Consider the following 27,828-nt stretch of genomic DNA (forward strand, 5'->3'; position numbering starts at 1 on the left):
ATTTTTTCTTCCTCCTTTAGTAACTGTTTGGCACAGTGAGCTCAGATATAATGTGATTTGTCAAGTCAAAGCATGACGGCTGAATTATAGCTATGACCTTTAACTGACTGTGAATCGCGTTATGAACAAGTTCAATTATCTGGTGTAAACAACAGGCCATTGTGCTTTTCAAATGTTGAAGCTGAGATTTTTACACAACAATGAAATGCTTAATGAGGGGTGAAAATGGTTTTACAGTGTCAGGTATAATCCCTGCATCATTGCTTGAGGGTTATCCATTATAAGCATAGTAAGAAAGAGCCTGTAGAAAGCTGATAAAACAAAAATTGGGAGGAGGACCCATTCCCAAGACCCTGAGAGCAACATCATTTCAGCATGAAGTCATAAGGAAAGGTTTTGTTAGTGGGTTTTGAACAGACCCCAAAAATCCCAAGTATTAAACTCTGTACCATTTGTGCGGCATGACCATTAGCTAAAAATAAATGATGCCTCATATTGAGCAAATTTACAGTGAGTAATATCTGGAGACCACAAAATCATTGAGAGTTAAAGGAGGAATTCTTGTGACTTAGGCTAGCAAGCAACCACTAAGTGTTAAACAACCTGTGATACACACATAGTTATGTAAGTTACAGAATCTTTGACTGACATCTAGAGTCAAGAGTAGCATATCCACTTTCTATTTTGTAAAATGCCCACAGTAGAATTATCAATGCTGTATTATGGGCATGCTCAATAGTCCAGTCGCTGCCAAAACCAAAAATGCATGCAAGGAAGGGAACGCTCTTTAATAACGGGTCTCGTGCAGGAGACACCATTGCAAACAGTTGAATCAGAGGATCTACAGACTAACCACTGCAGGCAAAAAACAGCAGAGGACATTAGATTACAGAGAACACCTCACATTGTGGGTAATACTACATTTTTACGATTTTCTCTAAACCCAGTAATGCGTCTCTTGAGATTTTTTTCACCCATTTTATTGCACAACATGGTGAAAATCCTCCAGTCACTTAAAAATAATAATAGCACACCTCAACTAAACAAATCAAATGATTTGAGATAGCATTCAGGTCTGTAGCACAAACAGTGTGAGTAATGCTTAGGTTGAAGTTGCGATTATGAAATAGAAATTGCTTTTCTTCCGTATTGGATTACTAAAAAAGAAAGAATGTAGGGTGGGACTTGATTCTGTGCATCAAATATTGATGTGGGGGTTGCATTCAAAAGTGGAGGCAGATAAATGTGAGCTTACAGGGGTTTAAGAGAACTAAATGATTAGACAAGAACTGCATATGTCACAGAAGTAAAGACATTTTGGTCAAACATTATAAAGTCAAAACATTTTTTTTTTTTTTTTTAAATGAAGCATATGCATAATTCTCTATAAGGTCTGCAACATGCATTTAGAAACTTGATAGGATGACTTTTTATTTCATGCAAATTTTAAAAGCCACAGTATACTCTTGGCGAAGTCCATCTTTGTTCTTTGCAAGTTTGAAATGGATGAACAACAGTATGCTGTTTGTGAACATTACGACACTGTGATTTTGTTTAGATGAATATGTAAATAAATGCTGCACACCATCCTCTCAATAACACAATAAAAATGACAGCAGTGAGAACAGAGCACTATCAGATCACAGGGATGTGGATATGTTTGCACCAGCTCCACTGCATACATGTTTTCACTTGTGTTTGACTTTGACGGACTGACTAAAATAATGAACTTGGTAAAAATTTCTTGCATGAAGTATTCTGGAAAGTTTGCATTGGAAAATTGTTTTGAACCACCAAAGCAAACTCTGTATTGGTCATATTTTGAGCGAAATGCCGCACATTACATCTTCAATTTCACTGAAAGTACATTGTGGCCTTGTTTGTTCCAGTCACTGTCCCTCAGTATGAGCAATACTCTGCAAACATTAGCTATTACAAACACAAAATTGGTTTATGTCCTTCATAACCTTTACGAAAGTATAATTTACAGCATTCAAGAGACCACATGTAGGCAACGCAAACATGCACAGCAATGAGAATATGCATAAGAGGAGCTAAAGCACACAGTAGTTTAAGCAGAGGTCTGGTGCATTGCAATGGTGAGAAACGGTCTGTTTTGGTAGCACACATTTGCTCTGCTCACACAGTAGTAACCATGACAATGCAAATATCAAACTCTAAACCAACAGTTTACCTCACTACCACACTAGCACAAAAAGTGTGGGCTGGTTAAAAACTCCAGGATTAAAATAAACACGGTCATTGTTTTATGGGCACATTGAGCTGATACGACCTGAAATATGTGGGTCGTCAGATCTGCGAGCAAAACAAATGTTGTGATGTGGCTTCACAATTTGCGGCAGTAAATAACGCTTTCCCAAAACATTGCTTTTAGGGAGCTGGTTCGATAGACGGCTTCCGAGTGACCTTCTTTCCATTCACGTGTTGCTTAAAATAGCAAGAGGCTGTGTGAAAGCCCGTGGATAAATGACACCGGACCCTTTAACAGGAGCTCTAACCTGGCTCGGCCAGAGCAGGGCATGCACAAAGATAAAAGATGTCAGATACAATCGCCGAAAACATGGCAATGACATCATTTGTGCACAACAACTTTTCCCGAGGCAACAGCCAAGCGCTATGGCAGGGTAAAGTGGGACAAACTTGCACACTGAATCAACACACTCTAAGCAGCCTTTCTAGCAATGATGTCAACCCTTTCCCATACAGATCGGCCCAGACCCTTGAGAGAAAAAAGTTAATGAGCCTCACATCACAGGCTGAGCCCTTTAGACATGTCAATCAGTCAGAGCGGCTGGGGCAGGATGCAAGGCTGAATTGATTCGGTTATGTTTACTTCCCTTGCTTTTGGAAAGCACGAAGCCTTGTGAATGGCAACACATGATGACTTGAGCACTAGGCCACTTTAAACCATTTACCCACACAACCCCACCAGATTTATAGGGGCAGAGCAACATGGCTTTCTTGCGAATAAATCGACGCCCTCTGCTGACTGCTGGCAGTATGACTAGTCCTTACATTTTGCCTTTGAGACATGGCAGTCAGGATTCAAACAAGTGATTTACCATTTTTTTCAAGACTTTTCCATCATTTGCAATTAAAAAAATAATCACAAAGAGAAACTTCTTGCCAATAGAGTGAATTCAAGTAGCCTGAAGAAAAAAAAAAAAAAAATCAGGTGTACTGAGACTTGCATATTATTTCTCTTTTGTTGGTTTTGATTGCTTCTATTGTCCTCTTTTGTAAGTCGCTTTGGATAAAATCGCCTGCTAATTGAATAAATGTAAAGTTGTAAACCCAGATGATTTTAGTAGTTGTGGGGTAGTCGTGGCCTAATGGTTAGGGAGTTGGGCTTGTAACCTGGTTCGATTCTCATGCCGGCAGGAATTGAAGGTGGGGATTGTGAATAAACAGCACTTTCTCCACCTTTGATACCATGACTAAGGTGCCCTTGAGCAAGGCACCGAACCCCCTAATTGCTCCCCGGGTGCTGGAGCAAGGCTGCCCACTGCTCCGGGTGTGTGTTCACTGTGTGTGTGCATTTGTTCACTACACAGTGTGTGCACTTAGATGGGTTAAATGCAGAGCACCATTTTGAGTATGGGTCACCATACTTGACAATACGTCATGACTTAACTTAACTTTTTCTTTATTACCTAGTTAACGTTAAGGCCCAGCTGTGATATGTGACCTTGGACCACAAAACCAGTCTTAAGTCGCTGGGGTATATTTGTAGCAATAGCCAAAAATACACCATATGGGTCAAAATTATCATTTTTTCTTTTGTGTCAAAAATCATTAGGATATTAAGTAAAGATCATGTTCCATGAAGATATTTAGTAAATTTCTTACCAGAAATATATCAAAACTTCATTTTTGATTAGTAATATGCATTGCTTAGAACTTAATTTGGACAACTTTAAAGGTGATTTTCTCAATATTTATATATTTTTGCACCCTCAGATTCCAGATTTTCAAATAGTTGTATCTCAGCCAAATATTGTCCGATCCGAACAAACCATACATCAATGAAAAGCTTATTTATTCAGCTTTCAGATAATGTATAAATCTCAGTTTTGAAAAATTGACACTTAAAACTGATTTTCATTTGAATTCAGTTCTTATCTGGATAAGTCCATACTTTATCTGGAAGGTTTATAGCAATAAATATTTTGAGATCATGCTCAAAACAAATGTATCTCATGTGGGATAGCTGAAAAAATTATGCTGCATCTTTTTTCTTCAATTACAATTTTTTACTTTATATTTTATTAACAGATATTATCAAACACACATATTTAACAACACGTTTACCAAACCCCAAAATTTGATGAAATCTAACAGAATATTGATGAAACTTAAATCTACACCATATTAAAACTCCCCTCATCCTTTTTTCACTCCAGATTCAACTTAATGCCTTTGTGCTATCTCTTTCCTCTCTTCTATATCTGACCCTGACTGCACACTCAGGGTTTCTTTGTTTTTAAAAAGTCAGTTCTTCATGTCAGTTTTAAAATAACCAATGAATGTACAAGAAAATTAACAATATATATTTTTAATGTAATTAATTGCATTTTAATCCATGTTAACTGCAGTACCAAAAAAATAAAAAAAATACAAGCACTGTCACAATAATATTTATTTACATGATCTGAATGTCACAGGGATTACCGCCTTTCATCATATCACCATATTCACTATTGGAATGTATTTATTTGTTTGTTTGTTTATGTATTTATTTAAATTACTCATTTATTTGCATCTTGCACATACATAGACCAAACTTTCTTTCAGAGAGGTTTGTTCATATTTCATTCATCTGATTTATATAATATTTTATTCCTAAAACTACAACATTTTTATTATTATTATCATTTTAGAATTGTATTATTATTTTCTGGCTGTTGACAGTATTTTCTGATTTATGGAGTGTTTAAAGGAGATCCCAAAAACCCTTGTAAAACATTTATCTCTAACATGTTAGTATAATTAAACCACACATTTTGAAATGGGATTTGTTCAATGTTCAGATTTCTGTATGCAACTGAATGCATACTTAATTAGATAATGCCACATTTGTATATTTAACATAACATTTCAGAAAACGTACGTACACAACTATTGTCTCAATGTACTGTAATTAATCAGCTGTTCAAAATATGCTGATATCTGTTGTTTAGTAGATTGACAGTTCCCGCCTAAACAGCGCGCAGTATTCATCCGCACCCCATCCGAACGCTGCCATACTGAACTATTGATCTGTGTAGTGGAGCTCGCGCAATGATACAGCACATAAAGCCAAAGAACAGTCTATTTTCAGATTACGCCATTCACAAACAGTTCTTTCTTAGACTTGGAAAACGGATATAGACTATTAAATTTCCGTGTTTTTTCTATATCTGATATACACACTAACGCACAATTCTCGAAAACTGCTTTCACAATAATAATACGCAATTTTTTTCTATGGACCTAATTTTTTTAACATTCCCGCCCCTCCTCTTCAAAAAAAGAAGTTCCGGTCACATCCGCCATTTCGGTGGAGATTGGAAAGCCATTGTTAGCTAAAAGACCGCAGTGGTGAAAGTATCGAATATAAATTCGCCAATTTTAGTACCAATCTCGATTTAAGGTTTAAGACTTTAAGATATATATTCTTAGAGCAAGTAACGTCGAGAAAAACATAGTTTAAGGCGTTTTCTTTGCGCGTAAGATTCCGTTAATGTGTCCGCTTTCTCCTGTAACTTAGTGTTAGCTTAGCAGCAGGAAGACCGCAGGCTGTTTACCGAAGATTTCGGCGTTTCTTGCAATAATATCCGAACCTAGTTTTAAATTAAAGAAATTTGAGACCTTTATATTTCACATCTTCTCTTAAATCGTCACACTGTCCGCCGTCGCACAGGATTCAGTGAAGAGTGAAGGAGAGATGGCGAGCTCGGTGGGGAACGTGGCTGATAGCACAGGTAACCGCGGCGTGAATGACCGACATAGCAACGCTCTTCATCTTTTCTTAATGTGGTGTTTATTTGTTACAGGTGCTATAGCTCTATAATACTGACCTCTTTGCATGCGTGTCATGAGTAAACTGTCAAGTAGTTTTTTGTTGATGTAGATTATTTCCAGACACGTTGTTAATAAACTAACGTTAGTGAAATTCAAGTATCATTTTCTTTCCTCATGTTTACAAGACTAGGGTGGGTGTAGCAGAATGAGGTGTCCTTGTAAAAGATTGTTGCCTTATGGACGGTCTTTTTGTAATTGTATATATTTTTATAGTCATAGCACGTGATATTTGTCAGTGTGTAGACCAGGATTGTGCGCCATTCATAATTGAGAATTAATTTTTAATTCCAAAATTTGAAAGGAGGTAGCGAAATTGTAATTCAGACTTGAATTTAACATTTGAAATGGAATGAAATTTAAAAAAAGAATGCAATGACTGTGATTTAAGTAGTTCATTTTCACTTTGAGAACCTTTGATATTTTGTAATATAGCCTATAGCATGTGGGTAATTTCTAGAAACGTTAAATGATTTTAATATTGAGCGTTTGATATGGAAAGTTTTCTTGCTGTAAATTAAGTTTAATTTAATTGGCGATGGTGGGCACCTCATTTCCCAGAATGCTCTAGTTTAAAATGGAGCTAAATCAGTTAAATATAGCTTTGTTACAAAGCTTTTTTGGACTAATGAAATTACTCAGTTTTGTGACTGTTGAATTCATTTTAATTTCAAGTAAATTCTTCCTGTCACCTAATTTAAACTCATACTCTTGAATAAAAAGGAAGCTAGTCCTTAAATTCTCTTAAAAACTCTGGAACACGTGTTAATCTGTCCTTTGCACCTTCATTTCACATCATACTCATTCATATCAAACCTCATTTCCATTTTTTATTTTCATCCTGATTCATTCCTTTACATTTGAATTTAAGGTTTATAACTTTTATTTCAATTATTAATTCATTCATGATTTTAAAACATTAACCCCTGGTTTCACAGACAAGGCTTAAGCCTAGTCCTAGACTAAAATGACTGATCTTAAAACATGTCAGTGCCTTTGTTTTGTCTTAAGATGAACACCAGTAATGCTTTTATATGGCATGTTTATAAAAATTACTTAAATGTCCTAATTGAACTATGGCTTAACCCTGGTTTAGGCTAAGCCCTGTCTATGAAACCGGGCCTCAATGTATTAATTTCAGCCATTTTATATCAGTAGCTGCCGAGTTTTTATGTATTTTTCATAAAAATAAATACAAACTTTTGATTTTATATATAATTTATTTTTTGATGGCAGTACATTAAAAGTGCTATCATCATTACAGGAACCTTCAGTGCTAGTTTTAGAAAATTATTATTATTTTTTTTGTAGTGACAGTTTTTTTTATATATATATATATATATTACATTACACACAGTATCTCACAAAAGTGAGTACACCCCTCACATTTCAGCAACAATTTAAGTATATCCTCTCAAGGGACAATACTACACAAATGAAACTTATATATTTTATATATTTTAGAGTAGGCAATGTGCAGCTTGTATCGAAGTACAAATTTACTGTCCTCTAAAAATAACTCAACATAGCCATTATTGTCCAAATAACTGGCAACAAAAATGAGTACACCGTAAGTGAACATGTCAAAACTGTGTCCAAAGTGTCAATATTTTGTAGGGGCATCATTGTTATCTAGAACTGCCTTAATCCTCCTGGGCTTGGAGTTCACCAGAGCTGCGCAGGTTGTTGCTGAATCCTCTTCCATAATGACAACACGAAGCTGCTGGATGTTAGACACATGGTGAATGCCCCACATGTGCTCCATAGGGTTCAGGTCTGGAGACATACTTGGCCACTCCATCACCTTCAGCTTCAGCTTCATCAGCAAGGCAGTTGTTATCTTGGCGGTGTGTTTGGGGTCGTTATTATGTTGGAAAACTGCCGTTCGGCCCAGTTTCTGAAAGGAGGGCATTATGTTCTGCTTCAGAATGTCTCAGTACATGTTGGAATCCATGTTTCCCTCAATGAACCGCAGCTCCGCAGTACCAGCAGCACTCATGCAGCACCAGACCATGATGCTACCACCACCATGCTTGACTGTAGGCAAGACACAATTTTCTTGGTACTCTTCACCAGGGGATCGCCACACATGCTGGACACCATCTGAGCCTCATCAGATCAGCCTCATCAATCTTAGTCTCATCAGACCACAGGACATGGTTCCGGTAATTAATGCTTTTGGACAGGTTGTCTTCAGCAAACTGTTTGCAGGCTTTTTTGTAAGCTTCAGAAGAGGACGCTTGTGAGCTTCTGGGACGACGGCCATGCAAACCGACTTGTTGCAGTGTGCGGCGTGTGGTCTGAGCACTGTCAAGCTGACCTTCCACTTCTGCAACCTCTAAAGCGATGCTGGCAGCACACATGCATCTGTTTTTTGAAACCAGCTGACGCACAGCAAAAGGACTCAACTTCTTTGATCGACCCTTGCGAGGCCTGTTCCGAGTGAAACCCGTCTTGGAAAAACTCTGTATGACACTGGCCAATGTACTGTAACTGAGTTCCAGGGTGTTACCGAACTTCTTATAGCCTCGGCCATCTTTGTGGAGAGCAACAATTCTAATTCTCAGATCCTCAGAGAGTTCTTTGCCATGAGGTGCCATGTTGAACATCCAGTGGTCAGTATGAGAGAATTGTACTCAAAGCACCAAATTTTAACTGCTGTAATATAAGATACATAAATTTGTATGGTCCAGTCAAGCAGACAAAAAACATGAACATGATAAATAGGACATGTGGCTTTGCATGGTTAAACTACGTATAGCTGTTTTCACGTAGGGTGTACTCACTTTTGTTGCCAGCTTTTTTGACAATAATGGCTGTATGTTGAGTTATTTTCAGAGGACAGTAAATCTTTACTGCTATACAAGCTGCACATTGACTACTCTAAAATATATCCAAGTTTCATTTCTATAGTATTGTCCCTTGAGAAGATGTACTAAAATGGTTTCCGAAATGTGAGTGGTGTACGCACTTTTGTCAGATACTGTGTGTATGTATGTATGTGTGTGTGTATGTGTATGTGTGTGTATATATATATATATATATATATATATATATATATATATACACAGCATAAACATGGTTCCACACAATTAATTAGTTAATTTTTCTAAAACCGCACCACTGTTCTTGTCTGTTTTTTTTTTTTTTTTTTTTTAAGTTTTATCTCATTTCCATTTCTTCTAACATGTTGTTTTCCCCCTCCTTTGGGTTGCGTTGGTGCTTCAGAACCAACCAAACGTATGCTTTCCTTCCAAGGGTTGGCAGAGCTGGCGCACCGTGAATATCAGTCAGGAGATTTTGAGGCAGCTGAACGCCACTGTATGCAGCTGTGGAGGCAGGAGCCGGATAATACTGGTGTACTGCTGCTGCTCTCCTCTATCCACTTCCAGTGTCGCAGGCTTGACAGGTGAGAGGGGCACCTTTGCTCTGTCTTCAAGGAGCACGGTCTGTGGGTCTGCTTTGGGAACAAGGATTGGTGGTGTGGTGTTTGTGAGGCTGTGCTCTGAGTCCGAGTCTGCTCTTTTTTTCGTTGCCTTTTTTCCCTATCAAATATTTGAGTAATCATCATAAATTATATATCATTTGAAAGCTTAAAACCTCAAAATTCATCCTGTGAAAACCATTTTGAAATCGGACATTGCGTTACCATGGAAGTTGTACTTTAAAATCGTTTGGCGGTCTCCTCCCCCTTAGTGGGTGGTGTCAAGTGTCATATTACACAATGTATTACGGTCTTTTAGAATCAAAACTTTTTATAATCTTGACAAAATACATATTGTCGGAAAGGTCTGACTCTCAGGATTCCATATTTGGTGGTCTTTTTGTGATCGGAGTAATATTGACAGAGAAATATAGACATTTGTGACAGAAAAATGCATCAAAAAAAATTCAATGGACTTGAATGGCACCCGGTGGTTGTTTGTGGTATGACGCCCTAAATAAAATCTCACAGGAATCTCAATTTTTCTCATATCAACTTCAAATTTGGAACATAACTTATAGAGACATAAGGCTTTAATTTTATGCCAATTTTAGAGTAAAACCTGTTATGTAAAATATTTATTTTATATAAAATATATAAAAAATAATATTTTGTATTTTCTTTACAGTAAATTTAAACTTCTATAACTTTTTGATACTTTCATATTTTAAAATAATTCCACTTTTGCAGTAATCTGCTGATTGTCTTCTTAAAAAAAGAGTCCAACCTTATGTCTGTATTCCAAAGCATTCATGAATTATAAGAGTTTAAGTGTAGATAGTGCACTTTCATGTATATGTTCAAAAATGGGGGGTGACAGCACAATATGTAAGATTTTTGTAATAAAATATCTAAAAACCACTTGCACAGTGTTATATACTTCATGCAGTTGTGTACATGCGTTATTCCAAAAATTCCCAAGGATTTGTCACTGCACAGTTAAAGTAAATCCATTATGGCTGAAATGAAAAGTGTTGACTGCAGCATTAAACTTATATCTGCTCAATAGGGCTTTTCACACTGCGCTTAACCCCGGGTTATCGTCTTTCTAAACACCAGCCTCCGGAGCAGGGTTAGCACCGCATTTGTGGTGTTGACCCTGCATTGCGGTGCTAAGTTTGTTTTTTTTCCACCCATGTTCACAGCGTCATCAAGCTTCGCCTTTGTTATTGTTTTGAACATGCGACCTCTAGCGGCGAAAACTTACATATTGTGCCTTTTAAGAGGCAGTATTTTTTTTTTTTTAATATTGTTAATGAAGGTTGTGGCCTTCTGATTAAAAGAAATTTTGTAGAGTCAACCTGAAATCAAAATGGACCCTGTTTACTGGTGTAATCCATGTTCTTAGGGTTACTGTGCACATACAGTCATTCCAAAGAAAGTGATCTTTAATTTTACAAATTTATTTAACTTATTTTATGAAAGTTCACAGCCCAGTAGAAGTAGTATCTCATTATTACGGAAATTGAGAAGTAGTGAGAACATGTATACGTATTATGTATGTGACTTGCTGTCAGTTTTCCACAGGCAATAACTGTAATCCATCCCATCCTCTGAAAAATTGTTAAATCTGTAAACATGACACTGTTTAAGCAAGAATAACAATAATTTTAATTGATAGCATGCCCATTTCCTCTATAAAAATTTAAATTGCAAATAACCTGGGTCATTTCTTTTAAGGAAACAGTGTAGGGGATCTGTTTGTTGCACATGCAGGAAATATGTCCGTCTCATTCTCTTTTCTAAATTTGAATTCTCTTAATTCTGCAGGTCTGCCCACTTTAGCACTCTGGCCATCAAACAGAACCCCATGCTGGCTGAGGCCTACTCTAACCTCGGCAATGTTTACAAGGAACGGGGTCAACTTCAGGAGGCCATCGAGCATTACCGCCATGCACTCCGTCTCAAACCGGACTTCATCGATGGATACATCAACCTGGCAGCAGCTTTGGTGGCAGCAGGGGACATGGAGGGAGCAGTTCAAGCATATGTGTCCGCTCTCCAGTACAATCCTGTGAGTTAAGCCTCAAAATGTCTCAGTGGTTCAAATCACAGTGGTTTCACACCAGTGTTTCCCCTAGGTTTACAGCTTTTGGGGAGAAACACTGGGAAACATTTTCCGACACGCGCTCTCTGTCCACTGGTGGGAGTTCGCACACGTGTGATGTGATACAGAGAGCAGAGGAGAATTGTGTAAATACGTGACAATGTAGAGACCGAAATGACATGCCGTCGTGTAAATAAGATAAATAACAATGCTATTTAGCTTGTTTATAAAAGAACAAAGTATATACCTGTTCTATAGGAAAGGTAACCCTTAAGGACTTCTATTGTGATCTGGCGCTAAATAGAAAAATTAACTTGACCTTCAAGGGGGTGGGTGGGGGGTGTGGTGTGGTGCCTATTTTCAGCCTTTTGATGTGCAATATCTCAGTATTTTAATGTGTAACCATCATTGTAACCATTGTTTCAAATGCGTGTAAGAAGCCTAAACAATGACTGACCCTTAAAAAATTATAGTTATCTTGAATATGTATAATAAACAAAGGAAGAACAATATTTGGAAGTTTGCAGGGTTTTGGATCAAATCATTTAAATAGTTTGAACCTTAGTGGCCAGAAAAAGGGAGCACTAAAATAATCACTGTGATCACGATGCTACTTAATTTTAGTATCTATAACAAAATATGAAATGAATTGTAAATATTCTGTACATGACCCAGCCCTAGTGTGTCTTGTGTGTATCATTTGGTAGTTGTTTATTTTTTCTGTCTTTTGTTACAGGATCTATATTGTGTACGCAGTGACCTGGGTAACCTGCTTAAAGCGCTTGGGCGCCTTGAAGAGGCAAAGGTATGTTTAAACATGTCGGCCCTTGCACGTTTACATGATTTTTGTTTTAAAATCATAGCTGTAGACCATAATCCCCCATCAGACACCTAGCCATTCTTGTACTTTGGGAGTGAGTGTTAGGCTTGTTTTTTTTATTCAATCAGTTCTTGTCAGCGCACTCGAGTGTGCTGCTCATTTTATTTCCCCACGTCAGCACTCTTCACCGTCCTACAGGTCTAGCCTGAGCATTCAACTAGAGCAGAGTGTACCTAGAGCCCCCTGGTCACCTGCATCTCACCTACCTAGTCAAATGCAAATTCTCTTTTTTTTATTTGTTTATTTATTGTTTTTAAATTCAGCAAGGTTAAGACCCCTTTACCCACTTCTCACTCGCTTTTTGTTTTGTTTTGTTCATTTGGATGGCTAGATTAGAGACACACCCCTTCTGTCCACCCCTTCTTTTTGCCCTCTCTCACTCCAATGCTGCTTTCGGTCTATAAACACTGCTTCTTCCTGGCCCGGCCAGCCCCCGCTCGCCCCTACACAAAGGAAGAAAGGCTGGGCTCTTCTGTGTCTCACACCAAACGGGGGTCCTAAAACATGCTGCAGTTTGGCATGCTTTTTTCCCTGTAGTCTCTTGGAGGGATATCACTGGCTCGGTCTTGGAGAAATAAATGGACTGATGAAGATAGTGGTTTTTGCTATGCAAAAAATAAGATGGCTTCTAACGCTAACCATGCATTTAGGGTCATTTGCGTTATTCAAAACAATTGATTCCCTTTAAAAGTTGAAAAGTCGTGGCCCTTTGATGTCATTTTGGATTTACTTCCCGAGCATTACGATGCTCAAATAAATGCCGCCTTTGTGTGGCCATTTGTGGTTTCAGTGGGTCTTTGGGAGTTTGGTCTTGATGTTGTAGAGAGAGTTCTCCTCCTGTTGGTTAGAAGCCCTCTTATTTGGTGCCTCAGGGGGGGCGGGGTGGGGAAGAGCACGAGGGGCCGGCGGTCCCCCACCCGCTCTGTCGCTCCTAACCCCCCCGCGCGCTCGCTTAGGGCCTGTGGAGTGTGCGCGCGTCGAACTGTTTGCCTGACCCCTCAGTCAAGCCAACAGATGCTTTGTAAGGGCTCCATAGTGCATTCGAGTAGAGCCTGTATCATTTTGGCCTTCGTTTTCCCCCAGTTCAACTTCACATCCTCCTATAATTACCGGGTTCGGGAGGGTTTGTGTTTTTCCAACACTATGTGTCAGCCCTGGGCTGTGCCAGGCAGACAGATCGCTTTTTGCACTCCACTGCACGCGTCAGATACCATGATAGAGAGAGAAAATTATACTCGCGCGACACAAGCGATGACCTCTTTATTTCAGAGCTGTGGAGGCTTCTAGATGATTATGAAGTCTTTAAACCCCAGACTTTTTCCCATATCCATTGGCCAGGAGTCAAGAAAGCAGGACAGGATAAAGCAAACAAGGTATTAAACCACGTAAACAAAGAACAAAAGATTCATCAATTACATTTCTTCCCCCTTGTATGTTATGATTATTAATATTCCCAGAGCAATGTGATCAGTTCGTTTGGGTAAGATCAAGCCAGTTGGCCTCCCTCCTTTACCTGTATTTGAAAATGTGACATGGTAATGAAAAGTTTGAACCTGTGTGTAAATCTCATCTCAAAGCCTTTCTTCACTCTCGAACCCTTGCGAACATATTCCTGTTTCTGAAAATGTCAAGTCCTTTCCATTGCATGGGTTTAAACTGATGTTAGGTCATTTTATATTTCTTTTCCTTTTTTTTGTTTTGTTTTACTTGTTTTGCTTTGTCAATACAAGTTTTGATGTCCATATGAAATGTCTTGATTGCAAACTTTTACTAACGCTCTTGTTTTCTTATTTTGTCTCTTTTGGTTTTTCCACAACTGATATTGTTATTTAGAAGGTTTCAGGTGGGTGACACTATTCCTGCGTAGGTGCGGTCCGGTGGACAGGAACACTAGGGCAGCATCAGTCTTCTCCTCTTCCAGCTGCGGCCGCCCCCCAGACAAAGTCCAAAAATATGGTAACGGGTTTGTAACAAAACAGAAAGAAAAACACCTTAGTCCAATGCCTGAGTTCTTCTGTCTTGTGGCTTCCTTTGAAGAACAAAAAAGCAAGAGAAAAAAAAATAGTGAATTAAAGCAAAAGAAAAACGTAATGCCCAAGTAAATTAAAAAGTGAAATGGATTCGATGCTGTAAGCAAACGAAAGCACAGTAAGAACCCTCTAACTCTCTTACTTGTTGATTATTTTTTTCCTGTTCATTTGGATTGTGATTTATTTTTTCTTCTTTATTTGGAGTTGCAGCGTTCTGCTGAGCAGATGATGCGCTGTGAGTCTGCAGCGGCGCAAGGGCTGCGCAGCGACAAAACCGCGACCAAAAGACGCGCGCTTGAACCGCACTCCCCCTCCCCTCGACCCCCGGCTGGCAGGTTGCAGACCTGCATGCCCTCCCTGCTAGCATGGCACCCAGTGGCTGTGCAGCCTTAAACATGACACCATTGGCAATGACCATTACATAGTATGACTACTTAATGTATTACTCTCCAACAGTTGACCCTTAAAGTTATGATTGGATTTGGCCATGGGTACTCACTCCATTTGAAGGCCCCAAACAGTAGACGGTTTCATAGTTTCGTGTGCCAGTCTGGTGGGGAGTTAAATCGCTCCAGGTCTGCTGTCTGCACTCTGAGCTGGCGTTGGCGCAGGCGAATACGTGCGCTAGCGGAACAGCGCAAGCGGCGACCACGGTGTGGGTTGCCTGCGTGGCTTTTTGCGCTTGCATTACAGGGACCTCCACCTGCACGCCGCACTTGCATTTAAGGTTGTGAATTTTCCTGAGATTACTGTGTAATGTGAATGATCTAAAGCTGACTTGGCACTCGTTCGTTTTTGTATTTTAGTTTTAAGTGCAACATTTTAGTTGTAATGTTTTTTTGAAACCGCATAACTGAAGAATGTAAGTCGGAGTATAGGTGTTGGTTGGATTTGCGCAGCGTAGGAAAAGTGTGAAACTTAGCGCGGCAGAATTTCGCGCACGCGAGCCCATGCTGTAGACTCACTTTTTGCATTTTGTGAGAATAGAGACTAACTCTTTTTCTGTCTGCCCTTTTTGTTCTTTCTTCCTTTTTATTTGATCTTTTGATTTCTTTACTTTTACAACCCCTCCTCTGTCTACTCTTCTCTCTACCTCCTCTTCCTCCTGTTTTTTTTTTTTTTTTTTACTGTTAACCTGTTGAAGGCTTGTTACCTGAAGGCAATTGAAACCCAGCCAAACTTTGCCGTGGCCTGGAGTAACCTGGGCTGCGTGTTCAATGCCCAGGGGGAGATCTGGCTGGCCATACATCATTTTGAGAAGGTTGGTTGCAGACGACAGTCGCACTTTGGACAGTGATAATAAATGAATGAATGATTATAATGGGCTGTTCTGTGGGTTTACAGGCAGTGACTCTGGACCCAAACTTTTTGGATGCTTACATCAACTTGGGCAATGTTCTGAAAGAGGCTCGTATCTTTGACAGGTGAACAGTTACTTCCTTTGCCATTACATTTTGACTCGAAGCTTTTTCCGCCAATCTGATACATGTCGTTTTCCCCTTACAGAGCTGTTGCTGGTTATCTGCGTGCTCTCAGCCTGAGCCCTAACCATGCTGTTGTCCATGGAAACCTGGCATGTGTGTACTATGAGCAGGGATTGATTGACCTGGCTATTGATACTTACCGTCGTGCCATTGAGCTGCAGCCACACTTTCCTGATGCATACTGCAATCTCGCTAATGCACTGAAGGAGAAAGGCAATGTAAGAACCTACATTTATGTTCTTCAATAATTCCTCTATCACGCATCCCTGCTGTCTACACTCATGTTTTCATCCCATTGAAGTCTCAGTGTTGTGCTGATTTCTAAGGCACAGCTCAAACCAAGCAGATTTCTGTTGTCAGAAGGCCAATTCTCCCACGCATTAAATTCCCAACCGCATAGATTCCTATTAGGGATGCAACGATTATAGATTTTGTTGGTACGATTATAGTCTGAGGAATAATCACGGTTTCACAATTATTACGATTATGTATTTATTCATTTCACAACATAAAATCACATAAACACTCTTTAGAAATTAAAGTGTTATTTATTGCTACCATAACCAATAATACAGCACAAAATAATAATACTAAAGAAAAAAAAGTCCATCCCTTCTATTGGAATTAAAAAAGGTGACCTCTGCTCTGTAAACATCCATGTCAGTATTTCCCTTTTGAAAATAACAAATGTATTTGGTGTTTTCATTTCATTCATTCCTTCTACATTTCTTTTGGACCTGAGGTACAGAACTTGGAAAGATGTTGAAAAATAAATTGACTTATGAATAATACTGTAACAGGGATGATAAATCACAATATTAATTAAGTATTATTAATATAAGACTAATATTAACTTTATTTATCCCACAGAGGACACTGTCACTAACGAGGGGAATAAACCAAACTGTTATTGTAATCAACTGTCATCCATACATTTTAATCTTTATTCATCTGATTTTACATATGGCCTGAGAAAATGTCTATTATTTTGGTTTGTGAGATCGAGATCAAGCTGCCCACACAAACATTTAGGAGGACAGAAACGTGTTGTCAACGCTGCCCAGCGACTTTAATTAATAAAATAGTTTAGATACTGGATCACTACATTTATATTAATCAGCAAAGAGGGGGTAAAATGACCGTTTAAATAACTAAACTCAAATCTTCATTGTTTGTAGTGACGCGTAGATGCAGGTAGGCTAATTCACACACGCACTCTCTCTCTCTCTCTCTCTCTCTCTCACCGCACTATTTCATCTCTGAAGCGGGCAGAATGTTAGAGCTAATGAACTTCGCGTCAGGTGGTCCTTGCCTTCACGTCGTGCATTAAAATCATTTATTGCACAGCGAGAACAGGTTGGCTAGCCGTGCATTATCCCTTATGTATTCGCTCTTTAACAGCGATTTTTACGGCAATATTTAAATGACGCCCTGGTCATTCTTGATGTACCCAAAATGGTCCCACACTATTGACTTCAGTCATTTCTCTGGTGGAAATAAAGGATCGCTGTTTGGTTCCTCTGTCATGGTTAATCTAGTAGCCTCCGTGTCTCTGATAAGCACACCATTTTAAGCTGGCGTTCGTTTTGCTCATGTTTCAACAGTTCCATTCCGTGCAACAGAAACACTCGGTGTAGCGGAGCCTTTACGATTAATTAACCGTGACGTTTTAAAGCGCGGTTAATCGTAAAACCGGTAAATCGCTGCATCCCTAATTCCTATAGAAATGGCTCAAGTTTGCCTGCTAAAATTCACAGGACAATCTTTAGAATCAATAGATGTATTGTCTGCTAACTTGCATTTTTCCTTTTAGGTTTCTGAAGCTGAAGAGTGTTACAACACTGCGCTGCGTCTGTGCCCGACTCATGCAGACTCCCTTAACAATCTGGCCAACATCAAGCGTGAGCAAGGCAACATTGAGGAAGCTGTGCAGCTCTACAGAAAAGCACTGGAGGTGAGGGGACCAGTGAAGTACTCTAAAAATGCATATTTGTTATTATACCTGTTTTTTTTAAACTATTAAGTGAGATGTTTTCATTCATGTGTCTTAAATTTTGTTTTTATTTCTTGGAAAGGTGTTCCCTGAATTTGCCGCTGCCCATTCAAACCTGGCCAGTGTCCTGCAGCAGCAGGGGAAACTTCAGGAAGCTCTCATGCACTATAAGGAGGCAATCAGGCATGATCTTGTTTTTAGCTACATTCTAAAGTCATTTTGTATTGATGTCTTTCAAAGTCTCACTGTCTGTCTTTTTTCAACCACTGAGCAGAATCAGCCCCACATTTGCTGATGCTTACTCTAACATGGGCAACACTCTGAAAGAGATGCAGGATGTTCAGGGGGCGCTACAGTGCTACACTCGAGCCATTCAGATCAACCCTGCTTTTGCAGATGCTCACAGTAACTTGGCTTCAATACACAAGGTGTGAATCTAGAAACCTGGAGAATTCATTTCCTTTCAGTGGTTTTCAGTGTTAATTTGGATTCAAATTACATCCTACTCCCTTTGAAGGATTCTGGAAACATTCCTGAAGCGATTGCATCGTACCGCACTGCCCTGAAGCTCAAGCCAGACTTCCCTGATGCTTATTGTAACCTGGCTCACTGTTTGCAGGTATGTTGGAGTCTTAAGTGCATGTTTTCACTGCGCACTTAGGTGGGAATCTTTGTGTGACGTCGTATTGTGCTCTGGTCCTCAGATTGTATGTGACTGGACCGACTACGATGAGCGCATGAAGAAGCTGGTGACCATTGTGGCTGATCAACTGGAGAAGAACCGTCTGCCATCTGTGCATCCCCATCACAGCATGCTCTACCCCCTCTCTCACGGTTTCCGCAAGGCAATTGCAGAGAGACATGGCAACTTATGTCTGGATAAAGTGTGTATATTAAGTTAAACGTATTTACACAGGCTCGTTCTGCTCTGTTCTGATGCATTTTCTAATTTGTAACTTGGTTTTGGTGTAAAAGTAGTTCCTGTAGTCATTCCATGTATAAGAGTCAGTGTAATACTTTGCTTGTTCTATAGATCAATGCTCTTCATAAACCTGCCTATGAGCATCCAAAGGACTTAAAGACCAGTGGAGGCCGTTTGCGTGTGGGTTACGTTAGCTCTGATTTTGGCAACCATCCCACTTCCCACCTGATGCAGTCCATCCCTGGCATGCACAACTCTGAGAAGTTTGAGGTGATGAGTCTGTAATGCAGTAGTGCTATATAGATCTTGCTGTTGAGCACATTGTGGTGAGCTGGTGGTCTCATACTGTTATATTTTTCACAGGTGTTTTGCTATGCTCTTAGCCCCGATGACAGTACCAACTTCAGAGTTAAAGTCATGGCAGAGGCTCATCACTTCATTGACCTCTCACAGGTGAGTGTGTACATATCACAGGCTTGTTTTAGGTATGTCATTTTCCTTCTCCATTCGGGGGTCTGTTTTGATTTCATCACGTGTCCTGTGTTCATAGATCCCCTGTAACGGAAAGGCAGCAGACAGGATCCATCAAGATGGGGTCCAAATCCTGGTCAACATGAATGGTTATACTAAAGGAGCACGCAATGAGCTTTTCGCGTTGCGCCCTGCACCCATTCAGGTAGGCATTCGAGAGTTCAGCTTAAAGAATCACAAGTTGTGTTTGTTAACATTAGTTAATGCACTGTGAACTAACATGAACAAACAATGAACGACTGTATTTTTCTTAACTAACATTAACAAAGATTTATAAATACTGTTATAAATGTATTGTCCATTGTTTGTTCATGTTGGTTAATACATTAATGCTAACAAATGATGTATTGTAAAGTGTTACCATGTTGTTGTTGTTATTAATAACAGCATTTATTTGAAAGATAACATAAGGTAACATAAGTTAGGGCTGTCAAAATGGCTGAAAAACTAAATTAGTTGGAATTATATCAATATTGGAATTATATTTGAATTTAACAAGCATAAATTCAGTTAGGGTGAAAAAAAGCTTTTGACTTCTCTCCTGAGGCCACAAGAGGGCGCATCGAGCAAAATATTACTAATGCACATTTATTCAAAGCAATAAAATAACATAACTATCTTTGGGGAAAAAAAGTGCATAATGTTTAATATAATGTTAATAAACCAATTATAATTAAGTTGCATAAAACGGCAGTATGTATGTATGTATAGTTTAATAAAAAGGGCCGAAAGCCAATCATACTTTTTTCATTTAAAAACATGAGATGCAGTGTGATTTAAAAAAACAGACTTTTTGGTGGGTTTTCCCCCCCAAAGTTGAACTTGCATTAATTTTACATGGCTTTCTAAACATGCAACTCTTTTGTGCGAGACACGAGTGCAACGGTGATAGATGTCCCTCTAGAAAATGCACGAAATATGCGTTCTGTGTGAACGGCATCTAGTGGCTTAAACTGGATAGGCTAACAAAGACTTTATAATGCAATGATACTTACATTGTCATCGCATCTTGTGTGCCACTGAGAAGGCTGCCTCCTTAACGTACACCTAAAATTCGAATGCAGCGTTTTTGCATTTGAATGTGGAATTTTTTTTTTTTTAAATTTGACGAATATTCGAAATTCACTTTTCTTTTCTTTTTTGACAGCCCTAACATAAGTGTCTTTTGAGTGTCAGTGACTTGCTGAATAAAATTTGTAATTTCTTAAATAAAAAATTATATTACTGAACCCAAACTTTTAAGTGGCAGCATATACTTCAAATAATATATAAAGATCTAGTTGAATAATTTAAGTTACTTTTTCCAATCTACCCTAGGCCATGTGGCTTGGATACCCAGGCACCAGTGGAGCTCCGTTCATGGACTACATTATCACTGATAAGGATACGTCTCCTTTTGAGGTTGCAGAGCAGTACTCTGAGAAAATGGCCTACATGCCGAACACTTTCTTCATTGGAGATCATGCCAATATGTTCCCTCACCTCAAGGTAAGATTCAGTCTCTAATTACTTAAAAAAAAAAAAAAAAAATCTATTACAGAGGAGGCATGTTTCTTTTTACCCAATAGAAAAAAGCAGTGATAGACTTCAAGTCAAATGGCCATATTTTTGACAATCGCATTGTACTCAATGGCATCGATCTGAAAGCCTTCCTGGAAAGCCTGCCAGATATCAAAATTGTGAAGGTTAGTGATGAAATCACTGCTTTAGTGCATTCCATTACCCTGTTAAAAAGACATGCTAATGTTTCTTTCTCATTATTCTCCTACTTTCAGATGGAATGTGATGGTCAAGAGTCCACTGACAGTAATGGTTCCCTCTCCTTGCCTGTCATCCCTATGAACACAGCCGCTGAGGCCATCATTAACATGATCAACCAGGGCCAGATCCAGGTCACCATCAATGGCTTTACGGTCAGCAATGGCCTGGCCACCACTCAGGTACAGCCCATCGTAGGCCCACAGTGTTGATCTCATCACTGGACTTCACTTGGCTGATTTCACTGCAATTTCACTAACTTGACTGCTTTGAAAGTTGGGTTTTCCCTGGCTGTGGGGTCTTGGCTTGCTCTCAGACTGGGATTTAGTCCCGTCCATCATTCTTAGCATGACAGATCGGTGGATAGTTGACCACATTTACATGCACATTATTTTTCTGGTCAAAGGGTTACTCCACCCCAAAATGAAAATTTTGTCATTAATCACTTACCCCCATGTCGTTCCAAACCCGTAAAAGCTTCGTTCGTCTTCGGATCACAATTTAAGATATTTTGGATGAAAGGCTTGTAACTGTCCCATTGACTGCCAAGTAAATAACACTGTCAAGGTCCAGAAAAGTATGAAAGACATCGTCAAAATACTCCATCAGTGGTTCAAACGTAATTTTATGAAGCTACGAGAGTACTTTTTGTTTGCAAAGAAAACAATAATAACGACTTTATTCAACAATTCATCTCCTCTGTGTCACCGTAGCGTCATTTTGGAGAGTATCCACTGGACGCAAACTGCATATGCTGTTCTGTGTCAGTCGCACCACACATTTTCTACGTTCATTTACGTTTTGATTTGAACGAAAACTGTGTATTCGTGCGGCGCTTCTGACACAGAACAGCATACGCAGTTTGCGTCCAGTGGATACTCTCCAAAATGGCGCTGCGCTGATGCGGAGGAGACGAATTGTTGAATAAAGTAGTGTTTTTTTTTACTTATTTATTTTTACAAAAAGTATTCTCGTAGCTTCATAACGTTACGGTTGAACCACTGATGGCAGATGGACTATTCTGACGATGTCTGTCATACTTTTCTGGGCCTTGACGGTGTTAATTGTTTGGCAGTCAATGGGACAGTCACAAGCCTCTTGGTTTTCATCCAAAATATCTTAAATTGTGTTCCGAAGACGAACGAAGCTTTTACGGGTTTGGAACGACATGGGGGTAAGTGATTAATGACCATTTTCATTTTGGGGTGGAGTAACCCTTTAAGCCTTCATTCTGAGAAAGAGGGTTACCTGCAAGCTGTTTTCCAATTATTTTAATTTTGTTGGGATGAGTGCTAAAATAAATGAATAATCTGTTGAATAAGTGGTTAAGTGTTTGTCAACTGGAAAATTAGCTTAAAGTGTTTACATGAATCACACTTGCAATATCTGTTTCTGATTAATGATCAAATTGTGAATATTGTCTTCTGTGGTCAGTGATGCCTCTGTCATGCCCAAATCGACAATGTGTAATTCTTTATGGAGATTTAGTGGTGTGAAGGTGTTTTTATCGGAACGTGGCTGTATTTGCTCTTGTACCACTTGTATTTGCACATGAGAGACTTAATTTCTCTCAGATTGGTGGTGAAATGATTTTGATGACCTCAGTTTCCTCCTTCGATCATCTTGAAAATCAAAAAGACAATTTCATAGTAGGCAGAGCCAGTGTATTACCACATGTTGTTGTTTTTCAGATTTTTACTGTGGAGGAGGTTATAGTATCTGGGACTGTAGCCTTGCAGGTATGGCACATACAAGCTGGCTGAGAATAGCATGCTTTGAGACAGGATGTGCAATAGCCATTTTTCCCTACACTTGGGCCTTCACACCACTGCTGTAGGTGGCACAAACATGGTGGCGGAGAAGTTAAAAGGCTTCTAGGGATGGGCGACACAGTTATAGGACACATGCTTGTCTTTTCAGTACCTAAACTGTTAACTCATCTGTTCTTTAATCTTTCTGTTTAGATTAACAACAAAGCAGCAACAGGAGAAGAAGTTCCCCGAACAATCGTGGTGACCACACGCTCTCAATATGGCCTCCCTGAAGACTCTATTGTCTATTGCAACTTCAACCAGCTCTATAAAATTGACCCTCCCACCCTGCAGATGTGGGCCAATGTAAGCTTTAAATATGAAAATTTCACTACTGGCAAGATACAGTAGAATAGAACATTTCTTTTGAAATCAGAGACTTTTGTGGAATTCAACACCCATAATACACTTGTGATTTTGGTGCCTTCAAGTTTTTTTTTTCGTATTCGCCATCTTTTCCTATCAATATGCTTGCTACGGATGTGAAAACGCAGAAAATCGAACCTGATCTGAATTTATGACGGACAAAAGTTTTGGAGGCAGTGTGTAAACATGATTGACACAATGTGAGGTCGTATTTATTTTTTAACCTGCAAAAATTTCGGACGAGAATTTCGGACTCGGTGTGCAATGGCCTTTACTCTTGTCATTCCCACTATCTGTGGGCGGGAATACAGAATGCAGAAGTTCGATCTGTAATTTTAACAGAAACCATTGATCTGTCAAGTCTTCCGGGTGATGCAAAATGGTGCATATTGCGTTGTCCGGTAGACTTTTGCTGACAAACATATGGTGATATCTGGATCCATGTTACACAGAGAAAGAGTACATGTACATTTACATATACTACTGACATTATAACAATACAAAGCTGGTTAAAAATAAGCAAATTTGTGCTTTTAAGAGATTGTTCAACCAAATGAGAAAATTGTCTTCATTTACTCATCCTCGTGTTGTTCCAAACCTGTATCAATTTCATTCTTCTGGTGAACACACAATGAATTTGAAGAATGTTTCTGCTAACCAAACAGTTGCCGGTCCCCTTTGACTTCTATAGTATGGAGAATAAAATATTGTGGAAGTCAGTGGCAATCAGCAACTGATTGGTTACCAACATTCTTCAAAATATCTTTTCTTTTTTACATTTATTTCACCTAACATATTGTATATCTCAAATTTAGTCATTCTGTTTTTTGTTTTTTTTAATAAAAATAATTCTGAATAATTTTTTATTTTTTTATTTTTATTTTTTTCAACCAAACAGCCTTTGTTGCAAAATAGATTTAAAGATTTAAAAGCTGCTTTTGAATCACCGTCGGACTAAACCGTTCTCACTACATGCCATGCTAAACCAATCTCAAATGGAAATATGACAAAACCGTTCCTTACCTTACCTTTTTTAGAACTGTTCAGTTTCACAAAATGAACACAATGAAATACTGAATCATTTTTTGTTTTTTACACTTAAAATAAGATGAGCAGCTGTAGTTACCTACACATCACACAGAGTTCTGTAGACATTTTTTAGTAATGACTCAAATTGTTGAAGTAAATCAAAGTCATCGATTTTTGAATCTGCTCATTGAAAGCAACAGCATGTACTCATTGTGAAACTGATTGTCTGGCAGCTCTACTCACTGTGCTCTCGGTTATTTAGATCCTGAAGCGTGTGCCCAACAGTGTGCTCTGGCTGCTGCGCTTCCCGGCCGTGGGTGAGCCCAATATCCAACAGTACGCTCAGAACCTGGGCCTGCCTATCTCTCGCATCATCTTCTCCCCCGTGGCTCCCAAAGAGGAGCATGTGCGACGCGGACAGCTGGCTGATGTGTGCCTGGACACGCCGCTCTGTAACGGACACACCACAGGCATGGATGTGCTGTGGGCCGGTACCCCCATGGTTACTATGCCAGGTAATACAAGCTAGGAGCACATGCTAAACATGATCAAAAATATTCACAGGCATCAGCAAGCAGGGCTGGGTAGATTACTGGGTAGATCTTATTGCTATAAAATAAAAAATTATGTTCTTTGTTATAAACAACACAAAGTGCATTAAACATTACATTGTCAAAATTTCCCAGTTTAATGAAAGCTGATAATTAAATTAAAGCAAAATAATTTTTAATAACAACAATGAAACACTCACTAAAAAATATGAAATATTTGTTTGCATGTCATTTGACCATTAACCAATGTCAGAGAACCTTGAACATGCAAATTGTTTACTTAATTATTAACTTATTACCTTAAAATCTCAGGGGTACATCAAGTAAATATATCAGGTGACCAACAACAAAAAACATCTTTTGACTGTCGATGTCTGTTGTGTATACACAATGGTGGAAAAGCTGCAGTCCTGGATTAACAATATTGATTTGAATTGATCTTCATTTTGATGAATTGAGAGAGACTGATAATGGTAGTCAGCAGGGAGAACGATGTCAAATTTACCGTCCCTCCCAGAGATGCTGCATTAGAAACACCCTCACATTAGCCTCAACTAGTTTTGTTGTAGTTTCATGTAAAGGTGATATAATACAAAGTATAGTGTTTTAAATGTACATGCAAAAAATCAAAATACAAAAAACTCAAAAGGTCTTCTTTACAACTCGCCAAAATAAAAGTTGGTTCTTCTAACTTTAAAAAAAACAATAAGTAAGGAATAATTGATGACGGACCATTGAATTCTTAGAAAATGATGTCAGGTGTGCATTATTTTCTAAGAATTCAACGGACCGAAGTCAATTATTCCGCTTATACTACGGTTACATCAATCAGATGATATATTTCAAGGCATTTGTCTGGTTTTTCTACTGAAATTGTGAGTAGGATTGATTTCTTCTGCCTCTCATCCAAAGGCTTGAGCCATTGATGGCAGACTAATGCAGTTATTAACTAAGTTAAGAGAGAGTCTGTGTGTCTTTTCAAGTTGTTAAACTGTTACTGATAAAATCGTCAGAGTAGCGCTAACAATATGAGCACGTATGTTAACGTGTGTGCAAACTGTGTTTGTGCGTCTGTGAGGGGGAGATAAGAGTATGTGCTTTTCGTACGTACATGAAATGTAATTTTGTAGCAAAAACATGGAAATGATCTGTTGTTTTTATCCTATTGTTTATTATATTTATTTGTTTGGCCACTGGCCTGGTTCTTTTGCAGTTTTAGGCTGTAAGGACCTTTTGAAATAACTCAAATCATTTGGCAAAGTGATATGGTCATATAATGCGGTCGAGAGCTGCCTGGAACTACGTTCGCCGTGCGTTTCCCTGAAAATAATTGCACACCTTAGAACGTTAGTCAGCCAATCAGATTCAAGCATTCAGCGTCCCCGTATAATGCAGTTAATTTGTAAGAAATAGCTTCAATTGAAATGAAACAATTTTTCATCCATGATCATAATTTAACTTGCCTAAAAAAAAATGATTTAAAACCCTGAAGTCTTGATGTTTTCTGTAGGAGAGACGCTGGCTTCACGCGTCGCTGCCTCTCAGCTCACATGTCTTGGCTGCCTTGAGCTGATCGCCCAAAGCCGTCAGGAGTATGAAGACGTTGCTGTGAAGCTTGGCACTGATATGGAATTGTAAGTTCCTTTACTCAATTTCCACTTTCAAAACAAGACTTGTTTCAGATCCTTAAAACAAGTTTTCCATTCGTTCCGCTCAGCCTGAAGAAGGTCCGCGCCCGCGTGTGGAAGCAGCGCATCTGCAGCCCGCTCTTCAACACCAAACAGTACACCATGGACCTGGAGAGACTCTACCTGCAGATGTGGGAGCATTACGCCACTGGAGGCAAACCTGACCACCTGGTCAAAATGCAGTCTCTGGAGAGCAGCGAGAGCTCCTAAGCTAAGCTTGTCCCTGCATGTCCCCCGTCCCTCAGTATGTGACAGTCACAGAGACTCTATGGAGCCTACAGGTGAGCACCGTGACTACGATCCCAGCCAGCTTTTGTTTCCACGAGCCAGAGTGGACAGCAGGATGCACAAAGCTGCTCCACTGAGACTCCTCCCCCTTTCCCACCTTCTGACTAAATTGATGTTGGTTGGCTCCACTTTCGTTTTGTTTGTTTCTCTGCTTCTAAAGGACTTTTCTGTAACTGAAGTGGACTTTATGAAAAAAGTGGGGTCTGAAATGAGAAGGGGCAGTCTTACAATAATTCAGAAAATATAAACGTAATCATCACAGATAGGGGCTTCTTTTTTTAGTTAGGTTATGTGCTTCTTGACCTATTTTAGCTTTCTGTCATCATGACTTCGATCTGAGTGACGGATGCATACCTCGGATCACCGATCTTTTTGCCAACGTTTCCGTATGCTATCGATAGAGAAAATGTCCTCTTTTTCAAAACATGCAGAGGAGTATCTTATTACACACTGACAGAAGGCCTGCAGACTGCTCAAGTACTGACTCCTGATTTTTCTTTCTTTTTTTATGATTTTACCAGGAAAGGTCTAGGTAAGTATGTTCTAAGCTGTTTTGGTTTTGTACACTGTCTTCCTATTAAATCATTTTATTTATGCACTGTCAGTGTCAATTCTGCAAGGCTCTTTACATAAACTGAAATAAAGAGATGTGGCAAACCTTAAAGAGAGTTGCACATACTTGGCTGCGGTTTTGTTTTTGTTTTTCGTTTATTCTTCTGTTCCTTTTAGGAGCTAACACATACTGGTTATTGTGATCTATACTGCTGTTACATTGTGCAGGGTGTCTTGTTGCTGACTAAACTGTGATGTGCACCCACTGTAAATTTAATCGCTGTATTCAGTTCAATAAAGAAATGCTAAATAATCCATTTGTGCTGTTTTTGA

At 39.1% G+C, this 27,828-nt stretch overlaps 1 protein-coding gene across 4 annotated transcripts; it reads left to right on the forward strand.

Annotated features, from left to right (window-relative positions):
- Nucleotides 1-5,539: 5,539 nt before the first annotated feature.
- ogt.1 (O-linked N-acetylglucosamine (GlcNAc) transferase, tandem duplicate 1) lies at nucleotides 5,540-27,810 on the forward strand. Of its 4 annotated transcripts, none has more exons than XM_058797280.1 (23): nucleotides 5,540-5,984; nucleotides 9,310-9,490; nucleotides 11,336-11,579; nucleotides 12,349-12,417; nucleotides 15,667-15,783; nucleotides 15,867-15,946; nucleotides 16,029-16,224; nucleotides 17,820-17,960; nucleotides 18,082-18,182; nucleotides 18,274-18,427; nucleotides 18,517-18,618; nucleotides 18,704-18,883; nucleotides 19,033-19,191; nucleotides 19,285-19,374; nucleotides 19,472-19,597; nucleotides 20,770-20,940; nucleotides 21,021-21,137; nucleotides 21,228-21,392; nucleotides 22,902-22,949; nucleotides 23,175-23,327; nucleotides 24,679-24,931; nucleotides 26,478-26,601; nucleotides 26,685-27,810. In XM_058797280.1, exons 1-23 carry the CDS (start codon nucleotides 5,948-5,950, stop codon nucleotides 26,863-26,865), a joined length of 3,189 nt encoding a protein of 1,062 aa, XP_058653263.1. In that variant the 5' UTR covers nucleotides 5,540-5,947; the 3' UTR covers nucleotides 26,866-27,810. The 4 variants fall into 4 exon arrangements, with proteins under 4 accessions (XP_058653263.1, XP_058653264.1, XP_058653265.1 ...); XM_058797281.1 differs by having other exon boundaries at nucleotides 9,340-9,490; XM_058797282.1 differs by lacking the exon at nucleotides 22,902-22,949.
- The last annotated feature ends 18 nt before the right edge of the window (nucleotides 27,811-27,828 follow it).

This window comes from Onychostoma macrolepis, chromosome 14 (genome assembly GCF_012432095.1).
Source record: "Onychostoma macrolepis isolate SWU-2019 chromosome 14, ASM1243209v1, whole genome shotgun sequence".
Lineage (NCBI taxonomy): Eukaryota > Metazoa > Chordata > Actinopteri > Cypriniformes > Cyprinidae > Onychostoma > Onychostoma macrolepis.

What these genes read in the sequence shown, in the direction of transcription:
- ogt.1 (XM_058797280.1), top strand. Translation starts at nt 5,948, where the DNA reads ATGGCGAGCTCGGTGGGGAACGTGGCTGATAGCACAG. An exon ending in CAGTGTCGCAGGCTTGACAG is followed by an intron (nt 9,491 to 11,335) that starts GTGAGAGGGGCA and finishes TTAATTCTGCAG; the next exon opens with GTCTGCCCACTTTAGCACTC. An exon ending in ACTTGGCTTCAATACACAAG is followed by an intron (nt 18,428 to 18,516) that starts GTGTGAATCTAG and finishes CTCCCTTTGAAG; the next exon opens with GATTCTGGAAACATTCCTGA.